This window comes from Nymphalis io, chromosome 10, assembly GCF_905147045.1.
Source record: "Nymphalis io chromosome 10, ilAglIoxx1.1, whole genome shotgun sequence".
NCBI classification, from domain to species: Eukaryota; Metazoa; Arthropoda; class Insecta; order Lepidoptera; family Nymphalidae; genus Nymphalis; species Nymphalis io.
Window position 1 is genome coordinate 2,751,623 of NC_065897.1, and position 24,851 is coordinate 2,776,473.

Genomic DNA, 24,851 nt, shown 5'->3' on the forward strand with positions numbered 1-24,851 from the left:
ATAAGTTTTTTGTAGACTCTAAGGGTAGAACCCTTGCGAAGCTGGGACAGGTAACTAGTTATTCTAAAAAAACTGACTTTTTTTAAACAGTTTGAGTGAGCTAGTGTATATCTATAGAGCTATCATAGACACATGAGTCATAATAACATCTTGGCTTGCTTTGCGGTGCATTGTCAGTTTAATAAATACTTAATATTTTTTAGTGCCGATATATGGAAATGGATATGACCACTTGCTATTAGGTGGCCATATAATCATTTCCATACAAACAAAACTCTTTAAATTTTATGTATTATCGAAATGGGAATCAACTATAAAGCTACCTATTTTTTTAAACATAATCTGAAATCTTTCACTCACATTATTAAAAGTGTAAAAATTAACATAAACATAATTACCGCAAGTGTTCTATATCCAAATAAGCCGTAATCAGCGAAACGATGACCAGACATTTCGACGATCGAGAAACAATCGCTGTATTAACTTACTCATTAATCTTCCTCGAATCGCTTCAGTATCGCGTCATGTACACGTCATCGGCGCCAGAATGTATTTATTTGAACGAACATATTATATCATATGTAAATGAATAATTCTACGGCAATGCTAACAGGAAATTCAGGTTTCCTTTAATTAAAAGAGCTCTTTGTTGTTAAATAGATTTGGGTATTCTTCGAATGAATATAATTATAGCTGTGTGATACAGTTCAATATTATTATTCAATTTTACCTTACCACACTTTTTTACCATACTTTTTTACCTTTACCACAGAACTGCGAGGCATCGAAAAGATCTGCTCCGTACATAGTTGACGTGTTTAAGTCACGTATGAAACGATTTGCTTTCACGTTTCTAATACGCACCGCCAAGGTCTGGAACTCCCTCCCGACCTCCGTTTTCCCCACCACCTACAATATACATACCTAGAGTACCTTCAAGTCAAGAGTGAATAGGCATCTTCAAGGCAAGTGCGCTCCACCTTAGACTGTATCTTCACTTTCCATCAGATCTGATAACAATGAAGCGCTAGCCTATACATTTAAAAAAATATATTACAGAAACGGTGGCCAATTCAAACTGAAAAATGCTTGATTCTTTTCCATTTCAACGTGCAACACAAATGGACGGAAAATGTTCGAATTTGATTGATGGTAAAAGTGTAGTGCTTTAAACGGCAGTACGTCACTGTCACACAGGCTTTTCAAACTTCAGTCCCCATAAAAATATTTGATACTATTTTCTAGTTTTACGGCCTTGTCCCGTGTCATTTATCTATGACGAAGTGTCACTCTGATGTGTTTGTTTGTTGATTCAGATAAATACGTCACATGGAATTTCCTGATGCATCCACTTTAATAGATAGTCGTTTTAGATTCTAATTTAAAATAAAAAAACATATTTCCAATTATTAATTCAATTATATTGAAAGGAAAAAACAAAATAAAAATAGGTATATAAATAATTTATTATTTATTGATTGATATCTTGTAAACTCATAAATCAAATTAAAATTATTAATATTGTTTAAAGGATAACAATTCTCGGAAAAAAAGGTCGATAATTATAGCGTATTTTATTTATCTAAATAGAGAGATAGGTATTTGTAATGCCGATGCATACAACTTAAATTTAAAATTTTATAAACCGTTGGCTCAATAAAACCTCTTTAAATGATATAGATCCATAACCTATTGAGCCTCTTGACCATTAAGAGAAAAAAACACTTTTAAGTTTGTTAAGTTCGATAATCTTTCTATACCTTCATTGCGTTCCTGCAGCATGGCAATTATTTGTCCAGTACCTTTTTTTATTTTGATTTATATACACTATATACATTTTACCACGTAAATAATTATTATATAAATAACAGTCATGTGCGTAATAATTTCTTTTCCCAATTTTATCGAAAGAAACGATAAAAAATGCCATCGTAAGATCATGATTAGGCGTATAGTTCATATCAACATTTTGCCGGAAAACCCGTAATTACTTTACAAATACTCTGACGCTGGTTCTGAGTTATCTAGTTCAAACGGTATTTAGTAAAACCCAAAAAATGTGATTCAACATAGAAACAGAAAATTTTTTAATAACATTTTTTAAATATTGGAATTTAACCAAAGTTCTATACCTAAAGCACATGGATTTTATTTAAAGTTACAAATTCGATTCCGGATAAACGGCTCGATCTTTTTAATACTTTATATACAAATTATTTTTCAAAGCTAAATATTGTGTGTTATATACTAATGGTATATATATTACCGGTATATAATATACGACACAAACATTTATAAGAGGAGAGAAACACCTTCAGAAAATTTTACTGGTGGTAGGGCTCTGTGCAAGCTCGTCTGGGTAGGTACCACCCACTCATCAGATATTTTACCGCAAAACAGCAATACTTGATATTGTTGTGTTCCGGTTTGAAGGGTGAGTGAGCCAGTGTAATTACAGACACAAGGGACATAAAATCTTAGTTCCCAAGGTTGGTGGCGCATTGGCTATAAGCGATGGTTGACATTTCTTACAATGCCAATTGGTCTACGGGCGTTTGGTGACTACTTACCATCAGGTGGCCCATATGCTCGTCCACCTTCCTATTCTATAAAAAAAAAGAAAAAGAATAACTGTTCGTATATTGTTTTAATATTACATAAAACAATAAGCGTTATTTATGGGTGCCCTCAAATAGTGGTTGTTGTACCGATAAATATGTACTGTTCTGTACCATGAAGTATGCAAACAAAGGTGCACTGAATATTTTCTTATAGTTTGATGGGACGGTAATCCAAAAGAGACCAGAAGAGAGATCAGATGAAGGACCTTGCTTTACGAGTTTTATCACTAGGCACGAGAGTAACAAACATTTCTATTCTTTACAATAAAATAAGCTAGAGTAACGCCAAACGCATACATTACAACGTTAGCAGAGCAGAACATGTAAACCTCTAATAAATCCTTCTAAATGAAAATGTCGAATATTTTCCTTAATTCATCATTTTATATATTTTAATATTATTTCTTAAAGTTGTCATATAAAAGCCTCAATACAATAAATTAGGTAAAACACGTGAAATTTAAACGAAGATTTAAGTCTCCGGGACTTTCAAGGCCTTGTTTTGTGTTTATAATTTATATCGCATAAATTATTCGCATTAATGAAATCATACTGGGAACATGCATGCAACCTTAAGAGGAGAGGAAGCCACTATTCGGTAGGTTATTCACTGACTGTTGCAATATAAGCTAACAAAAAAACTACTTATGTGTATAGAGTTAATGTGATTCTGGTTGTATGAAATTATATTTTCAACTTTTATATTACTAAACTAAAACCAATCGGCTCGTGGACTCGGTTCAACTTTCAAACGGAAAAGTTTTCGTTTCCCGCTCACGACTTCATACTACTTACAACTATTCTGTTGTTTTAACGGCTCCTCAAACCGTTCTTCTACGATTGTGATTAAAACTTAGCGGGACTTATCCAGTTCATCGGGATGTCGTAAACAGGATGAAGCTGAAAGCTAGCGGGGCATTTATGTTCCTCGTAAATCGCTTCACGAACGCTTTAGCTAATGACCGCTTTATGACCCCGACCTTACTATTCAGCGATCTGATAGCCAGCTATATCGCCGCAATTTGAAATTCATGAAGTTCATGTATTTACAAATTCTAATTTTTGTTTTCAATTATTAAAAAATATCACAAAATTTCAAGTCCCGTACTGTGAAACCAAATGAAAAATATTATTGATAACAAAAAATGGATTTGGTAAGATAATATGCAAACTTTTGAAAAAATTAGATATTCGGTAATTTTTTTTGTCATCACTACCGAAAGTGTAACAAGACGAAATCGATTGAGATAACTTAACTTAAAATGAATAATACGAATTACATAAAATATAAAGTCATAAAATGTGATGTCATCATTAATCATAAAATATAAAGTCGAGGAAAAAACTCGTATTTTATTTAAAAAATCAAGATATTTACTAACACAGATTATTTACATTTGATTATAATACATATGTACTGTGTTATCTTGTAGGTAGTGACGTAAGCCCATTTCTGTCAAAATTTTGGTCAACTTCTAACCAAAAATTGCGACTAGTAGTTTTGACAGGTTTCCCCAATCCTGAATGGTCCGCATTACATGTCCCATTACGGCAGCAAGGAAGCTGGCCAATGCCTGCCGCCTTCTCGTCGGGTGGAGTTCGGCCAAGGTCAGGCTCCAGGAGCAGCGCCCGTTGCGCTGCTTCAGGTGCATGGGCCTTGGCCACACGAGGGCGCTCTGCCCGAATCTGCGAGGGAGGGCCGTCGAAGTGTGGGCGCTATTCTCCAGCCTGTCTCTTCTCAACAAGGGGCAAGTTCACACTTGCGTGCGCCACAACGGGGGGTCCGTGGTGGACGTCTCGTTTGCCACCCCTGTGGTAGCACGCAGAGTGTCGAATTGGAGAGTAGAGGAGGAGGTGGAGACTCTGTCAGATCATCGCTATATCCGATTTGAGATCTCCACCTCTCGCAGGCCGGCGGAACCCCAGAGGGTGTCGACCAAGCTGCCGAGGTGGTCCCTTGGCCAGTTAGACCGTGAACTGGTCAAGGAAGCCGCCATCATACAGCGGTGGGGTTCCGCGGGACGGGAGGATGGTGCCAGGGTGGAAGAGCTGGCGGACCGCATGCGCAGTGCCCTCAAAGAGATATGCGATGCGGCCATGCCGAGGACTCAGCGCAGAGTTCCGCGTCGGCATGTGTACTGGTGGTCACCGGAAATAGCCGAGCTTCGGGTGACGTGCAGCCGAGCGCAGGCGTAACGGCCTCGACAGACAGCTTTTGGCCGCTTATCGCCAGCTGAAAAAAGATCTACAGCTGGCGATAAGTCGGGCCAAAGAGAAGGCGAGGGAGGAGTTGCTGGCGGGCCTCAATCGGGATCCATGGGGCGACCGTACCGCGGGGTTCGCGGAAAATTCTGCACCCAAGTCGCCCCCGTGACGGAGACGCTGCCGCCGGGGCTCCTCCTGCGCCTGGTCGGGGAACTGTTTTCCCACCCAGGCGAGTTTGTCCCTCCGCCTATGATCCCTCGCTCCGTGATAGAGGACGCAATGGCTCCACCACTGATCACGGAGCGAGAAATGGAGATGGCCCTCGGCCGCTTGAGGACCAAAAACACGGCGCCGGGTCCGGATGGTGTTCCAGGGCGTGTTCTGTGCGACGCCTTGGAAAACCTGGGTGCAAGGCTTCGGGAGCTGTTCGACGAATGTCTGAGAAGCGGGCAGTTCCCGAAGCCTTGAAAGCAGGGGAAATTGGTGCTGCTGCCAAAGGAGGGTCGACCACCGGGCTCCTACTCGGCATACAGGCCGATAGTGCTGCTGAACGAGACGGGCAATTGTTTGAGAAGATTCTCGCAGCCCGTCTCGTTCAACAACCTCGACGAGGTCGGTCCGGGTCTCTTAGAGGCTCAGTTCGGGTTCAGGGCGGGCCGTTCGACTGTCGACGCCTTGAACACCCTGAAGACTCGGACCATGGAAGCGGTGGCCCAGGGGAAAGTGGTCCTGGCGGTGTCGCTAGACGTGGCAAATGCCTTTAACACTCTCCCGTTCGAGACGATCAGGGAGGCACTCCGATACCATGGGGTCCCAAACTATCTGAGGAGGCTGTTGGAGGCGTACCTCGAGGACCGAGAGGTCGTCTGGGCGGGGGGCGACGGCAAGTTGGTCAGGCTTCGGGTAGGCTGCGACGTTTCACAGGGGTCGGTTCTCGGCCCAATTCTGTTGAACGTCGGCTTCGATTGGCTCTTGAGAGCCCCCGTCCTTCCCAGTATGGGGGTGTTGTGTTACGCAGATGACACCCTCATCACCGCGACGGGGTGGGACTTTCGGGAGGCGGCCCGCCTGGCCGAGGTCGGGACGACTCTCACCGTGGACCGAGTGGAAATGCTGGGCCTGAGGGTCTCCATCTCCAAAACGGAGGCTCTACTCTTCCACGGTCCACGAAGAGGCCCCCCACGCGGGGCGAGTATCACCGTCCGAGTCTCCGTCGGGACGGTGATCAAGGTGCAGGCCCAGATGAAATACCTGGGCCTGATCCTGGACGATGGCGATGGAGATTCGGGCAGCATTTCGTGTTTAACGTGTAGGTTATATTGAGATACTGAGGCATATAATATTGAGAGACGGATCCAGGTATGAGGCTAGCCAATACTCAAAGACCGAAGGAATAATATATATTTATTTACGACACGTCACAATTGTTTGAGTACCCTGTACTGACTGATTGATTAATGTATTATAATAATCTAATAATAAATTGTTATGATTTCGTCATGCCAAATATGGAGTACAACTAAAAAGGCGATGTGCTGACGGCACACGTGCAACTCGGCCCGAAGCTCGTCAATGCCGCCGCCGCCTTAGGCAGCCTCCTACCCAACGTGGGAGGACCGGGATCGCTATGTCGGCGCCTCTATGCCGGTGTAGTGAGGTCGATGGCACTGTACGCGTGCCCCGATATGGGTGGGCGCACTCACCGCACAAAACCGGGCCCTCCTGCGGAAGCCGCAGAAGGTCATAATGGTGAGGGCGATCAGGGGATATCGTACGGTGTCCTGGACAGCGGCGACCCTCCTCGCAGGCGACCCGCCCTGGGAACTCCAGGCGGAGGTGCTCGCGGAGGTGTACCACTTCCGGGCCGAGGTGAGGGAACGCGGCGACCGTCCAGGGTCGGTGGAGGTCAGGCGGATCAGGGCTTCTAGCCCAGCAGGCCCTGATCACCCGATGGGAGAAGGACCTGGGGTCCCCCACGGCGGGCCTGGTGACAGCGAAGGCGGTACGTCCCCACTCGAGTCGCTGGGTCAAAAGGAAACGAAGCACGCTCTCGTTCAGGCTGACGCAGGTGCTTACCGGACATGGCTGTTTCGGTAAGTATCTGCACGAGATAGCGCGGTGGGAGGTGTCACCCTCCTGCCACGAGTGTGGTGCGCCATTCGACACGGCGCATCACACTCTGACTTTCATTTTCTGAATTTCATTCACTACATAGAATTGTGAAGCGCAACCATCAACTAAAACACGAACGCTACGCTTGTGTAGGAACCTGGCAATCCAGGTGCATAGCTGAGCAGGCAGACCATATGCCGGCAGCTTGGAGAGAAGACTTCTGTGCCAGACCCTGTCGAAAGCCTTGGAGATATCGAGGCTGACAGCCCACGATTCTCCATGCTTGTAAATAGCGATAACTTCACCCCAGAGGTGTGTTACGTACGCTAGAAGATCACCTGTGGACCGTTTTGGTCGAAACCCGTACTGACGATCATTAATTAAACAGTGATCTTCTAGGTAATGGATCAGTTGGTTTAAAATCCGTTCTATCACCTTACAAAGTGCTGAGGTGATAGCTATTGGCCGATAATTTGCCGGGTCAGACCGATCCCCTTTTTTGGGAACCGCTTGCACATTAGCTCTTCTCCAAGCCTCCGGCACACATCCCGAAGAGAGAGAAAGCTGGAACAGATGCGTTAACACAGGAGACAGCTCCGCTGCGCACTTCTTCAGCACTATGGCTGGTATTCCATCGGGACCGCTAGCTTTCCGTACATCAAGTGATTGCAGCTCCACACGCACATCACGTTGCCTGATTTTAATGTCAGGCATCGTATGGCCACATGAAGGTATTGTAGGTGGCAGCGCACTACAATCATCGATGACGGAATTGTCGGCAAAGAGTTTAGCCAGGAGATCAGCTTGCTCTTGCGGACTGTGAGCTAGCAATCCGTCCGGATTTCTGAGCGGTGGCAGCGAAGGTTGGCAGAAATTATTTTGCACAGACTTGGTCAGACGCCAGAAGCTACGGGAGCCCCTAGGATGCAAAACAAGGTCATGAGCAATCTGTACAATGCGCTGTGCATCCGCTCTCGTGTATGCCTTTCTACAGGACTTGGAATTTTTATTATAGTTTGCTTTCAGTGAGTCAATGTTAGATGCCCCGCTAATGCAGCCGTTGATCCACTTGCGATATGCCGCCTGCTTAGATGATACAGCATCGGCACATTCACGAGTGAACCAACGGTTACGTGTACTCCTACTGACAAGATCTGAGCTAGGAATGTAGTATTCCATTCCCAACATGATCTCGCCAGCAACAGCAGCGGCACTAGCTGTCGGGTCATTCCCACTGAAGCAATGTTCCTTCCAAGGGACCGACGCATAGTAATCGCTCATACCGTCCCAATCCGCCGACTTATAGTGCCAAACGCGACGTTTGGCACTATAAGTCCATACCGCTAGTGGCGGCAGCTTGGCCTGTGGCACTCTGGTAGATATAAGGATGTGATCCGAAGAGCCAAGAGGAGCCCGAACCACAACCTGATATTCCACCGGGTGAGAAGTCAGCAGAAGGTCCAGTAGAGAAGGTGCTTGCCCAACAATGTCTGGGATCCTGGTGGGCTGATCAACCAGTTGGGTCAAGTCATGTGTGAGAGCAAAAGCATGAGCAGTCCTTCCAGCATGGTCAGTTTTGAGGGATTTCAACCATGATTCGTGGTGAACATTAAAATCCCCCAAAAACACCAATTCCGCTTTAGGAAATTGCTCTTGCGAAGCATCTGCCACCCGACTAAGATGGTCAAATAATCGGCTTGTCTCCAAGTCACCATTGTGGGATCTGTAGAGGCACACGTAGACTCGGCTCTGACGAACCAGGTCCACGCGTACCACCAACATGGAGAAGGAGGGGTCCTCCAAGCAGCGCAGTCGGTGACAGCAAACATCCGTCCTGACGAACAAGCATACTCCGGCTTTCGCTTTGAAGGATTCTTCAAGCGTGTAGCCGGGATAATTAAGGTAGCTGGTATCGGCAGGACGGAGTATTTGTGTCTCCGTGAGAAACAACATTGCTGGCCGTGCTGTCTCGAGATGGTGGTGGACAGCGTTGAGGTTAGTGTGGAGTCCTCGGATGTTATAGAAGTCGACCTCAAACAGCGAGGGTATGGTGGGGGTGTGCACCGCTGTACGACCGTTATTTCTGTTTTGTTGCGCCATTTGGGAAAAATAAAATGGAAAAGAGACGTGAAGCGAGCGATGTATTGCCACGATAGGGATGGGCAAAGTGTGGAGGCGTGTTTCCCCAAGTGGTTGCCAAAAGGAAAAATACACTGACCCGCCAGACGGAAGGGCCCCCGAACCCCCCCGGAAGTGGCCGCCGGGACCCCACCTACCGGTCACCAACCGGCACGACGGTCCACCCCGAGATTATGCGTGACCTGGTGGGGCAGCCTTACGAGCTGGTTAGGCACGCTCGGGCCCCTGTACTATGCCACGGGCGGCCAGCGGAACAGCCGTTTCTTCGGGTCTCTCTGTCCGGCAGGTCAATACAGTTTCCCCCGGCATTGGTTCAACAGCCGTCTCCATTGGACCAACACCCATCGCGGTAATACTCGGGCTCTGGCTGTACGCTGGCTGACCTCGAAACGCGGCTGCAAGCCACTTCACGAGTTTTTCACCATGCGTACGGTGGTAACAAGCCAGGCGGATGTTTAACATTCTCCCACCAGAAACATTTGGTATTTCGTTTTGAAGCTTCAAATCAGCTAGTCCTACAAAAACAAACTAGATTTTTTTTTAAATGAAGCCACTAGAGATTCGAAGATCTCTACTAGACATGAAATTGCTTTATAAAGTATTTAATGAAAAATTCTATGACGATTGACTGTTGAGAAGATTTAATATTAATGTTCCTAGAAGAGCTCCTCGCAATCCATGTCCGTTCTTTAAAATTGACCGCACTCGAACGAAACTTGGACAGAATGCTCCAATATCACAAATATCGCGAGAATATAATTATTGTGTAAAAAACACAGTAACACTAGACATTGGTTGTGACCTCTCATCGTTCATGAAAATATGTGATGTTTCATTTAGTATAAACTGTTAATTTGTTTAAAAATTTAATTAATTATTACCTTTTATTTCTGTTTTTGTTTTTTTTTTCTTTATTTAAATATTTTTATTTTCTGTTTTTATTCTATTTTTGATTTGTATATTTTGTAATTGAGTTTGTGAATGGTGTGTTCTCCTGTAACTGGTTGTGCAATTGTTTAAGTTAATGTAAAAAGTGATTTGAATGTGTCTTATGTACAACTGTTGGAGATCCAAATAAATAAATTGTAGAACCATCGGAATCTCATTATGAGGCCGCGGGGGTAAAGAGTACATCTGTGTTTGCAGCTTGCTGGTCTCATTCAGTATGGTATTTTTTTCTTGATTTTATATTAAAATTCCCTAGATCAATATAACAATACATTTGGTCATTATTCTCATACTAAAGATTTTCAGAAACATAACTTTTTGTTCTGCCCACTTTCTATGTACATAATATATCAAGTTGCCTAGAATATATTTTACTTAATTCGCTTATCCATAAGATATTGTCTTATCTTGAAACTTGGTTTTAACCAACTACAAAAATCCGGGAGTTTATCAATTCGTCACATTCTTTTTTTTACGTTAAGCGATTTTTGAACACACTATAAGCTAGTATTACTCACTCCATACCAGCCTATCTTTTATGATGTTGAAGCAAACGACTAAAAGTACAATGCATCTCTTAGTCAGCTAAAACTAGAACCTAGCTAGAGAAAAAAATGTATACCTATGAGGGTGCACAGCTTTATAATAAATTGCCGTCTGCTTTTAAACGTGTAAGCTCATTTAATGTATTTAGCGATAAGACGTAAGAAGAAGTTTTGAATTATGTATTCGAATAAACTATTAGAATATATAATTCAAGATTACCCACTTTAGAAGTAAATACATTAAATGGGTAAATAACTTGTAATAGCTTACAATCACTTAGTTTTACTTTAATTTGTTTCCATGTAAGTGGCGTTGTGTCTTTTATGGAGAATAAGGATCTTTAAACCTAATATTAGCTTTTCTTTTCTATTAACTTTAAAACGGGGATGGCTCCATTTAAATTTAACATTTAGAACCTTACTTATAAACGTTGCTTAGCAATTATTTAGTAAAGCAATAATTTCGCTTTATCATAATTGATTCGACAATGACATTCGCAAGAAAAAGACGCGCCATTATTTAATCCACTACCCTTTGAATAAGGGGTATGTGTGTGCTAAAACAAAAAAAAAATTGCCTTACTTTGAATGACAGCAACTCCAAGAATAACAGATAAGATATTTTAAATATTGGAATAATAATTTTATTAATTTTCCTTATAAATTGTTCTTGACTTAATAAGAAATATATTTATTTAAGTAATCTTTGATGCTCTTCAGTTAAATAATAATATTTATAGGAAATTAAATGAATCATCAATTCAGGCAGTAAAATCAAATAGTGTGTATTTCTGAAAATTACTAAATAGTGAGTTGTATGGAAATCACACAATGCACATGATTATTTATGTATTATGTATTTATAACTAACCAATATTCATACCTATCTCTTAATTGTAATAATCGAATTTTAATTGAATTTATCATTTAAATTCAAAGACTAGCTGCTCAGCGCTGTTTAACGCGGGCTAAACGTTACTGCTCCTGTCTGTCATTGCATGTTTACATATTACAGTATATAACCTTTTTCAATAAAAGAGCTTTCTTACGAAAAACTATTTTTCTAAATCGGACTGGTAGATTACGAGGTAAGCGCGTCAAACAAACAAGTTATTCAGCTTTATTTAATAGTAAAAGTAGAAGATAAATTAATTAATATTATCAACATTAGCGAAAACGGACTCGGATTTTGATCGAAATTTTAATAATTTGTTACGTTTATTATTTTATCTATTATATTAAAGAGTTCTGATAAATTTATATATTAGGTAGGTTCTGTGATTTAGCTGTGAAATTGTATCTTGTAAATTATCCCCTGCTGAACAAAAGCCTCCTCTCCATGATTAACGGGCTACACATGTCGCAATATTTCCGACACATACAAGTTTCCACTCTATGTTTTCTTTAACCACGGAACGCAACATGAACTATAAGTAAATTAATAACAGGATAATTTATTGGTGCTTACCCGAATTTGAATCCGCAATCATCATTTAAGATTCACGTGTTTCCATTTTGCCATATAAAATAACAAAAAACATTTTGAATTGACAATTATTACGAATAACAATGAATTCACAAACAATAAGCTTTTTGCCAAATGGTTTTTCCTTTTCTAATTAGCTAACTTTAGCGTTTTACTAAAGCAAATAATAAATATACTCTAGCATTGAGGATGTTTCCGTCCTGGCTTCCCCCTGGATTTGACTTAACGGATCATTATATAATACGCTATATGTTTGTCAGCCAACACATGTGATAAAAAGTACCATATCTGTTAGACGTACCAACTTGTTGACATGTTACCAATTGCCAGTCTTGTATTGACTATTTTCTGATTTCTTACAGAATTTTAAACTATTAGATATGACCAACTTGGTGAAGTTGGAAATAAATATTCCCTCTCGCAGAAACCGTCGAAATATAATAACCGGTTAAGTACGTGTCGAGCCACGTCCAATGTACGGTTCCGTTGTTGTCCATCACAAATTGCAAACCAAGAAGAGGGCTTTTTGTTGTTTCTTATTATGAACATTAACGGTTTCGGCGGCCCATATAAGGTGGTCAACTATTAATCATAAACTTGTAAAATCTATTTAACTGTGATAGTTTTTGTAAGCTTCAATATATATATTTATATATATATATTTCTACCGTAAATTTTTTTTACATACTCAATGGGATTCTTAACACTAACTAATATTATCACCTTAAAGTTTAATAGATCCATAATGTTTTTGAAAGACATATGAAACGGCACTCCATATCATCGCGTAAACCAGATAAAACAAAAACATCTCCACTTTAAAATGTAAAATTTCTCTAGATTTATCTTAATTTTGTTTTATTTTTTCAAAATTTTATTTCGTCACTTCGTCGGTGTGTCTAATCGCATGTGGCCAAATTTATATGTATATCCATGCCAAATTACAGCTTTCTTGTACTAAGAGTTTGAGCGAAGCTGCAGACGGACGGACGTGGCAAGACTATAATCCTTATAGTTTCTTGTATATGATATGTATAGTTTTTATACAAATATTTCATATATTTGTATAAAAAACTATGGATATACGAGTTTATATACAAATATTTCATACATTTGTATAAAAACTATTTACTTGTGAAAAAATTGTATGTGTCCCAACATTTACGGACGACACTGAAAAGTGGTGAAGATTTACTTCCAAGGAAATTATCCGATATATATTCTCTTGAGATGTGTTTATATGCAGTTTAATTTTGTTTCATTCCTTTGAAATGGTGGTAGGTAGGGCTTTGTGCAAGCTCGTCTGGGTAGGTACCACCCACTCATCAGATATTCTACCGCAAAACAGCAATACTTGATATTGTTGTGTTCCGGTTTGAAGGGTGAGTGAGCCAGTGAAATTACAGGCACAAGGGACATAAAATCTTAGTTCCCAAGGTTGGTGGCGCATTGGATATGTAAGCGATGGTTGACATTTCTTACAATGCCAATGTCTAAGAGCGTTGGTGACCACTTACCATCAGGTGGCCCATATGCTCGTCCGCTTTCCTATTCTATAAAAAAAAAAAAAAAAAATGAAAACATAATGAATTTTATAAAAAACAATAATATATACCTAAACTTGTTTGTGTGTGCTGTCGCAATCCACTCGTGATATGTTTATTTGCTTAAGATGGTGTGCTATTTTGATGCGAGGGTTACCCTCAAATAGTATAATTTCTTATTGTTATAGTTAATGGCGCATATAACTTTTCGACATTTTACTGTTCTGTGAGTTTCGAATTTATTCTTGCAGAATATATATTCAATTAAAATATTATAATACATATAATATATTTCGTGTATTTCGGAAACTGCTTAATCGATTTGGCTCAAATACAGTATTGGAATAAGTTTTTTCTTTTTAACTTTATTAATATAAAGTCTGTCCTGAAGAAAAAGCAATATAGAAAAATATACTTATATATAAACTTATCATGGCTCTTCAATATAATAGACAAAATATAAAAGTAATAAATTCGATCAATATCCCAGTCTGGTTCAACTCGGTTGATAAACTTATGAATCACTAGTAGTTTTACTAATATACATATATTTATACAAATAAATAAAACTGATATGTCTGTTTGAGAATTCCAAGTTGCTGCCTCTCTTTAAGTTAATATGGCTATTTGCGAGTTACCAATTATTATAAGGAGTATTCCAAGGTACTTTATACGTACTTTTTATTTTAATATAAGAGTTAACAAAACAAAAACAACCATTTTTTATGTTAAAATATCGCTGCTACTTTGATATTTTGATAATTTAAATATTTATTTATTTATTTAATTATATAATTCAAATAGGCACTATGTACGTTAAGACGGCAGATGTTGAAGGATTTTCGTAACAAACTGAATTACACGCTGGCTAAGCCACGGATTTTGCTAGTTGATAATATTATTTATAAAATTTTCCTCATTGTAAAGTCATCATCGTAACATAAGTCACGGGTCCGATGAGTCTCAGGGGGCTAATAGCAGTTATTGGGTTTTTCTGTCAAGAAGTTCTCAGAAGTGGCTCGGTGCTAGAAAGACTTTCATTAATTTGGAAGCCTTATGAAGTGAATTGGTCTCTCACCTCTCTTGCAGTCTCTGTCGAAGTTATCATAAGAAAGTGAATACTGATTAAACTATATACTCGTATATATAAGCATATATGTATTATATTTAAGGTACCTAAGATATACACTACGTTTACTGAAAAAAAAACCTTTATTAAAGAAATAGAAGAGGAAAATACCCAAGATTAACTATGAGATGAAACTAATTAACTTCCGACTTTTAATATAACAATTAAAAAAAATACTTTGGCCACTCAACCAATCAATATTTCTACTCGTTATATATTGCTAAATAACTATAATAGGGACAGATAGGTAAAAAACTTGGAACATATTTACTAAAAATAGTATAATTAAAGTAAACTTCCCAAAATAAAGCAAGAAAAATTATGAAGGTAAATGACCAATGCACTCAAACTTGTCACAACAATCTACATATAAGACATCGACTAAAAAATATTTGAAAACTATGAAACGATTATATTCTTAACTTTTAGTTCTACAGATTTAAACAATTGGTAAAACCTAATGTAATTTTCGTGAGTTGTCGCGATAAAAAAACCCGTACCTTACTATAATATAAATCGTATAAAATTAAAACATTACAAGGGTCACGCCCTTTTTACTTAAAATATTGATTTCCAAAAGTCAATCACCGAGAGGATGAAAAGGGGAAATCCTTATTCTAATATATCAAAAGTTGTTATGATATTTATTTTAATGATTATTATAGGCATAATATAATGATTATTATAGGCATAAGTTGTGGATGGATTTTGGAAATATGAATACTAGAGCTTAGAATTAAATGAGTATGCTTGGAATTATTATTAAGATAAAAAAGAAGTATTTCTGTGAAATCCTAAGAGTTAATAACTTAGTAAGTCATATTTTACGCCCAGCGAAACTGGCGAGTTAGGTAGATTATGTCATTTGTTAGGTATGTTAGGTAGATTAAAAAAGTCAACAATATTATTATAAAATCATCGTTATTAATTATCGGTAAAACCCATAACAAACAATGTACGCCAGGTCTTTTACACTTGAATTGTAATTCAATGCACCTAATGTAAATAATAACTTCGCAACAATGGGTAATTTTATTATATATATGTTGTGTCAATAAGTAACTTCTTGATCGTTAAGATATTATATTTTTTACGATTTACATCAGTGGTAAGGCTCTGTCTTCTGGGTGAGCACTATCTGGGCCGTCTCTCGTTGGGATAACACTTCGACTTGTGTTCTGATTAAAAAGGTGAGGTAATTTCGGACACAAGGGACTTAACATATATAGATCAGATGGTAGTGACGTATTCAGTGGTTAGTGCCACTTATCATCATAAGGCCAAATTGCCCGCCTGCCTTATTAAAATGAAAAAAAAGAAAAGATAACATCGTATGGCATCTATTGTATTTCTTACGATACAAAAATGACATTTTATGTGATACACAAACGGACATACATATTTATAAGCTATTGACTCATTACAACAAAACATATTAATAAATAAAAAATATTTCATTTATACAATAATAAAAAAATATTTTTCCCGATAAATCATAAATATTTGGGAATGTCCAAATCAACTGATGGATTTTACTTTATATAAAAATATCATCTCAATTTGGAGTTATAAAATTCACGGTACAAATGATTCAGCTCAGCGAAGCGCAATAATACTGGGAATCACGTTTCGTATTTAGCTCTATTGCTAAATACGCATATTACGCCGGTCTTGCTGTTTATCCTGATGTTTGACTGCCTCGTTGTTCTAGTGCTTATAAGAGCTACCGACGTTCTGGGTTCAAACCCTGGTTTCAAACCTTGGTCCAATAAAAAGGAAATTATTATCTCGAGAAATTCTCAACAGCCGCTCGGAAGCTGAAAGTTTTCCATCTTATTATGAGAGCCAGTAAATATAGAGGGACACTTGGATTTGCACACACACTTGTGCACTATAATATGCCTTCTGCAGTTGGTTGGTCTCCCTTGAGAACAGCCGCCGTGGCCAAAATCGGTCAGGAGGACATCAACACATCGTAAAATGAAATGAAAAATGACGTTATAATGTCTTTCTGGCGTCTATGTTTCTTGAGCATTACGATCCAGGTAAACCAAGGCAGGTGTGAACAGTTGTCTTCTAAACAAATGCGTTCCATCTTAAACTACATCAATATTTAATCATATGATGGAATCAAACGTACGCCTTTGTCATTTAAAAAAGTAATACAAATTTTTAGATAATTATAGGTAATAGTCAAACTTTATTGTTAAATAGTTTTTTATACATTACAAATACTATTTATCTGTACTATTAGAAGCTGCAGTCGTGTCTTTATTTCTCTTCCTTTACAGGTAGATTTAGCTCAATGGCTAAGGCGGTAAAGAAAAGTAAGTCACCTAACTGACATTGATACTGCTCGATTACCACATTTATATCACTGGTGGTAGAGTTTTGTGCAAGCTCGTCTGGGTAGGTACCACCCACTTATCAGATATTCTACCCCAAAATAGCAGTACTTGGTATTGTTGTGTTCCTGTGTAAAGGGTGAGTGAGCTAGTGTAATTACAGGCACAAGGGACATAACATCTTAGTTTCCAAGGTTGGTGGCGCATTGGTGATGTAAGCGATGGTTAACATTTCTTACAATTCTAATAATGTCTATTGGCGTTGGTGACCATTTACCATAAGGTGGCCCATATGCACGGCCGCCTTCCTATTCTATAAAAAAAATTTTTTACTTAATATCTTCTCAGATAATTGATTTCTACATTTAATTTATACCGAAAGCTACTATTTAAATGAGCATATAACACCTTTCTTGAATAAATCATGCACTGTTATTAGAAGATTACAATTCATGAATATTTCATAATTTCTAAACAAATTATGTCGATTTATGTCTAAAAGCGAATATTTTCCTAAATAACGGAGTGAGTGAACTACGTTACCCGAATTAAAAAAACCGTTAGTACATCGACACCCATCTCCGTGTTAGGTATCGCCTATAGTAAATAGGGTTTTCCTCGCCACCGGGAAAACCTCGCATTAATAATGTTTATCAATGTTACTCGAGTACGCGACTAACAATGGAATTTTCACAATTTTTCCACTAGCATGTAATACTCAATATTCCCGTCGTATCGAAGATCTACAGTAATAAAAGTATAAATTTTATGACATATGATTCTCATATAAAACACCTTTATCTTCTAAAGTCTTATAATTGATTCCTTTAAATTGAAAATACACATTACGACTTTTTTTTCAATAATTTTAATCCCGAGAGTGGTCATGTTCATATCATCATATTTCAGTATTTAAAGCCTATTAATCGTATCAAAGGTTAAATAAAAAGCTCTTACATCATATATTGAATTCCCTTCTTAAATTAGTTTTAATTTTTAAAAGATAAAGTGGCACATTCGTAATAACGGCTTACCTTTAATAATTGTTTAGCGGGTGATTAGCTAAAGATTGCCATGTCTTCATATTTCGAACGTCAAATCAATGATGACATTTCTGACATCATTGATGAGATAATATAAGTGCTTATATCACCCGCTTAACAACATTTACAGGTAAAGCCGTTAATATTCATGTAACCTAACGTTGCGTATTATAAAAAAACACATGTAACTGACATGTACATAGCTATGTTAAAAGTGGAAAAATTACAATTTTCGCTATAATTATATTCAGGGATCATCTTTTATAAATATTCCATGGTTTTATTTTAAAAGCATAATTAAAATATAATTCAAGCTAAACTTTTGATATTTAATTATATTTAAGTAAGAAAGTCGTATTTATTATCGTTTGCTTAAAATATTCTATTAATAACTTCTTCCTTTCTGCCCAAGTTTATTAACTATCAATTAAGCTCCAGATGTGAACGCAGTCTGTCGAAACCTCGTTGCGCTACATCGTAAATTATATTTATTAAAATTAGATGCATAAATTTACCAATTTTCTAAATATATTAAGCATTTACTTCCTCCTGGTTGTTCAAGTCATTGGAAAATCCACTTTCGTCTTCTGTTAAAATTTCACATAGTGGTAACTACCAAAAACCCAAAACCACAATGTAGTAATTGTAAATTGTAACCACGAAGTAGTAATTGTATAATTAGTTAGTCCACAATGAAGAAATTGAAATTTTGCTAAATCTCATGACTCAAAATAACTAATATTTTGAGTCACCACCTATGTAGACACATTAGTATTCGTTATATTAAATAAAAAAATATAATTTGGAGTTTTTTTAACAAAATTGTTATTATTAACATTTAAGGTAAAAGGTTGCTTTTACCTTAAATGGTAATTAAAGCTTACCAGGCAATGGGACATTTACATTTTGCCTCACTGCCTAGCTAAGGCCTTCAATCCTTTGAGGAGAAGGTTTGAAACTTATTTCATCACGCTGCTACAATGCCGGTTGGTGAATAGACACGTGACAGACATATGCAGGCTTCCTCAAGATGTTTTTATTCACCATAAAGTTTGGGATTAATTATAAATACATACAAAAAATCAACTTGCCCCGGTTTTAACTTGTAATCTTCTGTTAAGATTTACGTGTTTTAACCACTGGACCATCTCTTATTAAAATATAAGTGGTTGTATTTTAGTAAATACTTTTTATTGATATAAATTAAAAATAAATTAACAAAAATGAATTATTCCGTATTAGTGTCAACTACAAAAAAAAATTTATACTTTAGACCAGATGTTTCGACACAAAGATATAAAAAACGGTGAAATGGGCGAAATAACTTTAACTGACAATATGATGCCGAAAATTAAAAGAAATTATAAACCATCGAAATATGCATGTTTAAATCAATTGTCATAGCGGTCTGTACTATGTTATGTCCCTTGAGCCTGTAGTGACACTGGCTCACTCACCCCTCAAATCGGAACACCACAATACTAAATATCACGGTTTGGTAGTAGAATATCTGATGAGTAGGTGAAATCTAACCAAACCAGCCTACACCTAATAACCCAATATCTTATAAGTACTAACTTTATAGCTATTAGTTAAACAATGTCGAATCTATAACTATGCTACAGTCAACAGCATGAGAAAGAAGATACTCAAATAAGAGATACTCAAAGTATTGTAATATTGGTAGATATATAATAGTGATATTGATCTAATGTCAGAGACTGAATGTTATATCGAAAAACGTAGATAGGGAGTACGTACTTGTAACCCGTTTTACTTCGATCCAATATGAGCACTACAGTTATTTCCTTTGAAGAGAACAAGCTAATATCCCTGGCGCAGGTGTGCGGATAAACTGCACAATTTTATCAGCGTTAAGCTTATTACTCACGAGTTTATATTGTACCAACTGCACTGTAGGCTGAGATTAACTATAATGTACCTTACTTACTTACTTCTTAAAGGTTTTCGTTTCTAAACAATTGAAGATAATTGGTATTTATTTATTTCACCTACATTTAATCTTATTTCAGCTATTTGGAGATTTTGAGAGACGAGATAGCCCAAGTAATGCTATGCTTAATTTGTGTTTATATTTCATCTTGTGCTCAATAATGAAGTTTAATATTATACAATATATCAAAATACGAAAAATCCATTTGTCGGATGAAACTCTGCTACATCTGTATTCACTATTGTAACAACGATATAGAATAACATTCTTAGATATACTTTACTTTTACAAATATTTACGTCTAAATTTATATATATTGTTCAAGTATATTTTATGTCATTTTTTCATTATTTAAGAGTCTATCAGGAGGAGGCTATCTAGGAGGCTCATCTGAGTAATATATATATATGTATATAGATAGATAGCCTATGGACATCTGCAACACCGGAGTTCTTGTAGATGCGTTGCCGGCCTTAAAAGAATGAACAAAAATACCAGCATAATTATAAAATTAATGTTGCTATTAACAATGTTAATAAGTAGATATACGATCTAGATGATTTTATTTAAAAACTAATCTGCAAAAATGTGAAACGGGTACTTATAATATATATTAAAGGTACTTAATATATATTTAAGGTACTTAATAAATTAATAACTGAACTTTTTACGCGGACGGATCTCCTTAAATTGTATTAATAAAGAAATAACGAAATTACTGTAACATTCATGATTCTGAAATTAAGAAAAAGCAACGAATTCGGTTGTTTTTATGAGTAACTTTCTCTAAGTTTGCTTTGCTTTATTTTCTCGACAATATGTAAATGTTTGCTTTAGGATTCTTGTGTTTTTATTAGCTGAATGTGGGTATTACATTCCCATTATTAAGAGACCTAAAACGAAAATGTGAAAATATAAAGGCTGTGGGCATTTTTGTAAGTTTCGTTTAAGTTTGATTTATTCAGTTATTTTAACAATGGCTCGGTCCCATATATTACTTTTAATGTTAAAAATTCAATTGAAATAATAAATTAATAGTAATACTTGAAATGTTTCTTGCTAAAACTACGTTGCACATCTCATCCCTCGATTTATTAGCGGGACACGTTAACGTCACATAAAGTTAAATTATTTATGACTCTGGCACCGAATGCGAACTTCTTAAAACTGATAAAAGTTTGAGAATAGCTACATATCATATAAATATATCTTTAAAGGCAGTTCGCTATTTATTACGAAATAAATATCCATATTATAACTACTAATCATATCTTGTTTGTATTTATATTTCATCATGGAGTTAATTTCAAAAGCATAGCATAAGCAAGTACTTACCTAGTATATTTACTATGATTCATCAGACTCCATATAAAGTACCAAAGTAAGGGCCGAGATGGCCCAGTGGTGAGAACGCGTAAATCTTAACCGATGATCGTGGGTTCAAACCCCGGCAAGCACCACTGAATTTTTATGTGCTTAATTTGTTATTATAATTCATCTCGTGCTTGACGGTGAAGGAAAACATCGTGATGACACCTGCATGTGTCGAATTTCACTGAAATTCTGCCACATGTGTATTCCACCAACCCGCATTGGAGCAGCGTGATGGAATAAGCTCCAAACCTTCTCTTCTAAAAGGGACAGGTGGCCTTAGTCCAGCAGTAACACATTCACAGGCTGTTACTATTATATAAAGTATGCCTCAAAAGTATGTCCACAGTACGCAAAATATATCGACTAAAATAATCTACAAAATAAATTTCATATAATATTGCAAAACTTTTCTAGAGACCAACCTTTTGTCTTTATATCAAAATCCAAATGTTTTTTATTCAAATAGAGTTTTACAAGTACTTTTGAATCATTAAGGGCTACTACCGGTTCGGAGTGTGATTTCTACCGAGAAGAACCGGCAAGAAACTCAAACAGTAGTTACTCTTTTTTTACAAAAATACAAATTTGTATTAATTACATACATTTAATTCCTACACGAGATCCAAATTATATATAATATAATATTATAATTTAATTGATTTTCCTAAGCGACCACACTTATGATTGATTGTTAGGTTTTTTTATTACTTATCATGAAACAATTCTAGAACTGCTTTATCGAAAGAGTTGAAAATAAGCGTACCTGTATTTTTCGTCAACTAAAAAAATATATATTAATTCCTACTGCTTCACACGCTTGTTATTTTAATTATTTAAAGTTTTCCTTTTATATTTACACCCAAATAATTATGTTCACATCCCATTATTCATATAAGTGGAAACTTTGTAAACATACGAGCTATTAGACGACAGAAAACAAAAGGAAGTTCTCATTGCGACGCGTTATATAAGTGTTATTTTTTTTATGACCACGCACATCTTTTTACCGAGTTTGACTTTGATTACTTCTTACATGGTATAGGTTATTTATAATGCGAAATTGGTATAAACCGATTTAAAAATAAAATCAGTCTGAAAGTAAGAAAATAGCAAGATTGGTTGATTATGTTCACCTACTGAATTTTTACCTATAATCGACTCTATCAAGCATATTTGCAGAGGGTCACCCGATTTAATTGGTTTCATTGAATAGTATACTTTGAAGACAGTTTGTTCCAAATTTGAAAAAATCTCTATCACTAAAAGTAAATAGAAAGATAACCGATTTTTCGCCTGTGAACCGATTCTGTTGCATATTGTCACACACTAGCAGTTCTGAGGACACTGCAGAATGTTGACGAAGATAATCGAGGGAATTCCTCAGTAGCTTACAGCAGCTACATCGTGTTTGGACTTACTTCATTAAACTTGCTGGGAATTTAAGACCTAAGTACTAGAGACTATCAAGGAGGGTTGAAGGCAGAAAACAGCAGGCTTTCGCCTTAAGACATTAATGTATAGAAAATAACATGAAATATTGATGAAAATGGAAAAATAAAAAGTACACCTTGAAGTTATATACTTCAAATTATATAATATCATCAAGGTGTAGGTAAAGTAGAACAACTTCCAAAATATTTAATTTTCTTACACAGCAATAAGTTTCTTGATTAAGGTAAATATTTTTATATTTACAATTCCTAAACACAAACATATAATATGGCATATAAAAATCAGTTTAATGAGAATAGTTGAAGGTAAATCGTTATTGAATTCTATTAAGTCATTTAAGGTAAACTTTTACTATTCATAATTTCCCAGAATTATTTAAAATTAATCTTCTGACTAAAACATACAAATAACTCTACAGTCGTATGTGTAGCAAGTTTATTTAGACTTATTAACTAAAGAATGACAGTAATATATAAGGAAAAAAAGATCTGAATACAATTATTTATTTTACTTTATTATTTATTAAACAATAAATACAAATATCACAAGTAAAATTAAGTCTATTTAATTTAATGTTAAAAAAGTTAACAATCTTGATTTTATTTAACTTTTTAGGGCCAGCCATTCCTGACTACTAAAATACAACACTAAAATTTATTAGATTATTTGTTTTAAAACACCCTGTCGTATAAGAGTCTGACATTCGGATGTTGGTAAAAAATGCCTACTGTTTTTCTTGAGCATAATTACATCACCGTCTTCCAATTCAAGCTTGCCATAATCTGTCACACATAGTACCTCAATATATAGCGACTTTGGTGGCCTAAGGTTTTCTGTAAGATCTATGCCGCTATAGCCTATGTCTTCCCCCAGTGATCGCATATATGTAGCCAGATTTGTAGAGTATTTTGAGAACCATTCATATTCACTGTCTGAAAGAAGCTCTCGTACATCTGGTGGCAAAACAGAACCAAACTCCCAGCGCAAAGTTTTTATTTTTATCATTCTATTGTAGAGATAGGCTAGAAGGCACCTTTTGTTTCTTTCTAATGCTGAATGTCGAACTTGAACGGTTGTCCAAAGAGATTTATTTTCAGTTGTAGCATTGCTAAAATATTAACAACAAATAAAAGATTTTAATATATAATCAAATAGGTTTTTTTAAATGGTGTAAATTTTAAATTATTGTATTTTTGGAAAGGTTTGCATTAACATTGCAGTTATGTTAAACTTACGCATCATTCATATTCATTTTAAATAAAACATGCATTTCTTGTATAATTTGTCGTATTTTTTCATCCTAAAATCAAAGAAAATTCTATTACAATAAAATTTAATATTACAAATTTATTTTCATACATCTCATAAAACTATGAGAACAATTTACATTGTATAAATCGATTGTCTCGCGATTTCTCTCTGCTTCTTTTACCAGTTCTATTACTTTCTCTCCAAACATCACAGTAGAGCAATAAAGTCAATATTTACAAATAAACAAAATACCTAACTATTGGTTGAAAATAAAAATAATCTTTAAATTAAATTATTTACTTTTAAAATAAGATAAATGTCAATGTCGCTTGTCATTTTATTTTTTTCTTTAATGAAAGGCCAATATAGTTCAACATACAGCCTCAACTTTTATTCCTTTTTTTCTATGATATAAAATTGTAAGGCTACAAACCAATATTAATAAATAAGGCAACGAAGCTCTAACCCCTAGTTTGCGTCACAGTTATTGTTCACCCAATCATTGAAACTCACCTAACCTATTGAGCTAAGAGCTAATACCTGTAATACCTACCAATTCCTATATATATGTAAATAAAAAATTTTGTTAAAAAAAGACTTATCTACATAAACAATCCAAAATGAAACTAACAATGGTTACAGATTTAAACATACCCATTCATTATATTACCTAGTAATTTTGTTATTGTTTTTAAATCATATA

At 36.4% G+C, this 24,851-nt stretch overlaps 1 protein-coding gene across 1 annotated transcript; it reads right to left on the reverse strand.

Moving 5' to 3' along the window:
* Positions 1 to 23,386: 23,386 nt before the first annotated feature.
* On the reverse strand, positions 23,387 to 24,453 carry LOC126771363 (DNA replication complex GINS protein PSF1-like). Its single transcript, XM_050491220.1, has 3 exons — positions 24,285 to 24,453; positions 24,133 to 24,197; positions 23,387 to 24,005 (listed from the first exon to the last, which is right to left on the reverse strand). Exons 1-3 carry the CDS (start codon positions 24,354 to 24,356, stop codon positions 23,555 to 23,557), a joined length of 588 nt encoding a protein of 195 aa, XP_050347177.1. The 5' UTR covers positions 24,357 to 24,453; the 3' UTR covers positions 23,387 to 23,554.
* Positions 24,454 to 24,851: the final 398 nt, after the last annotated feature.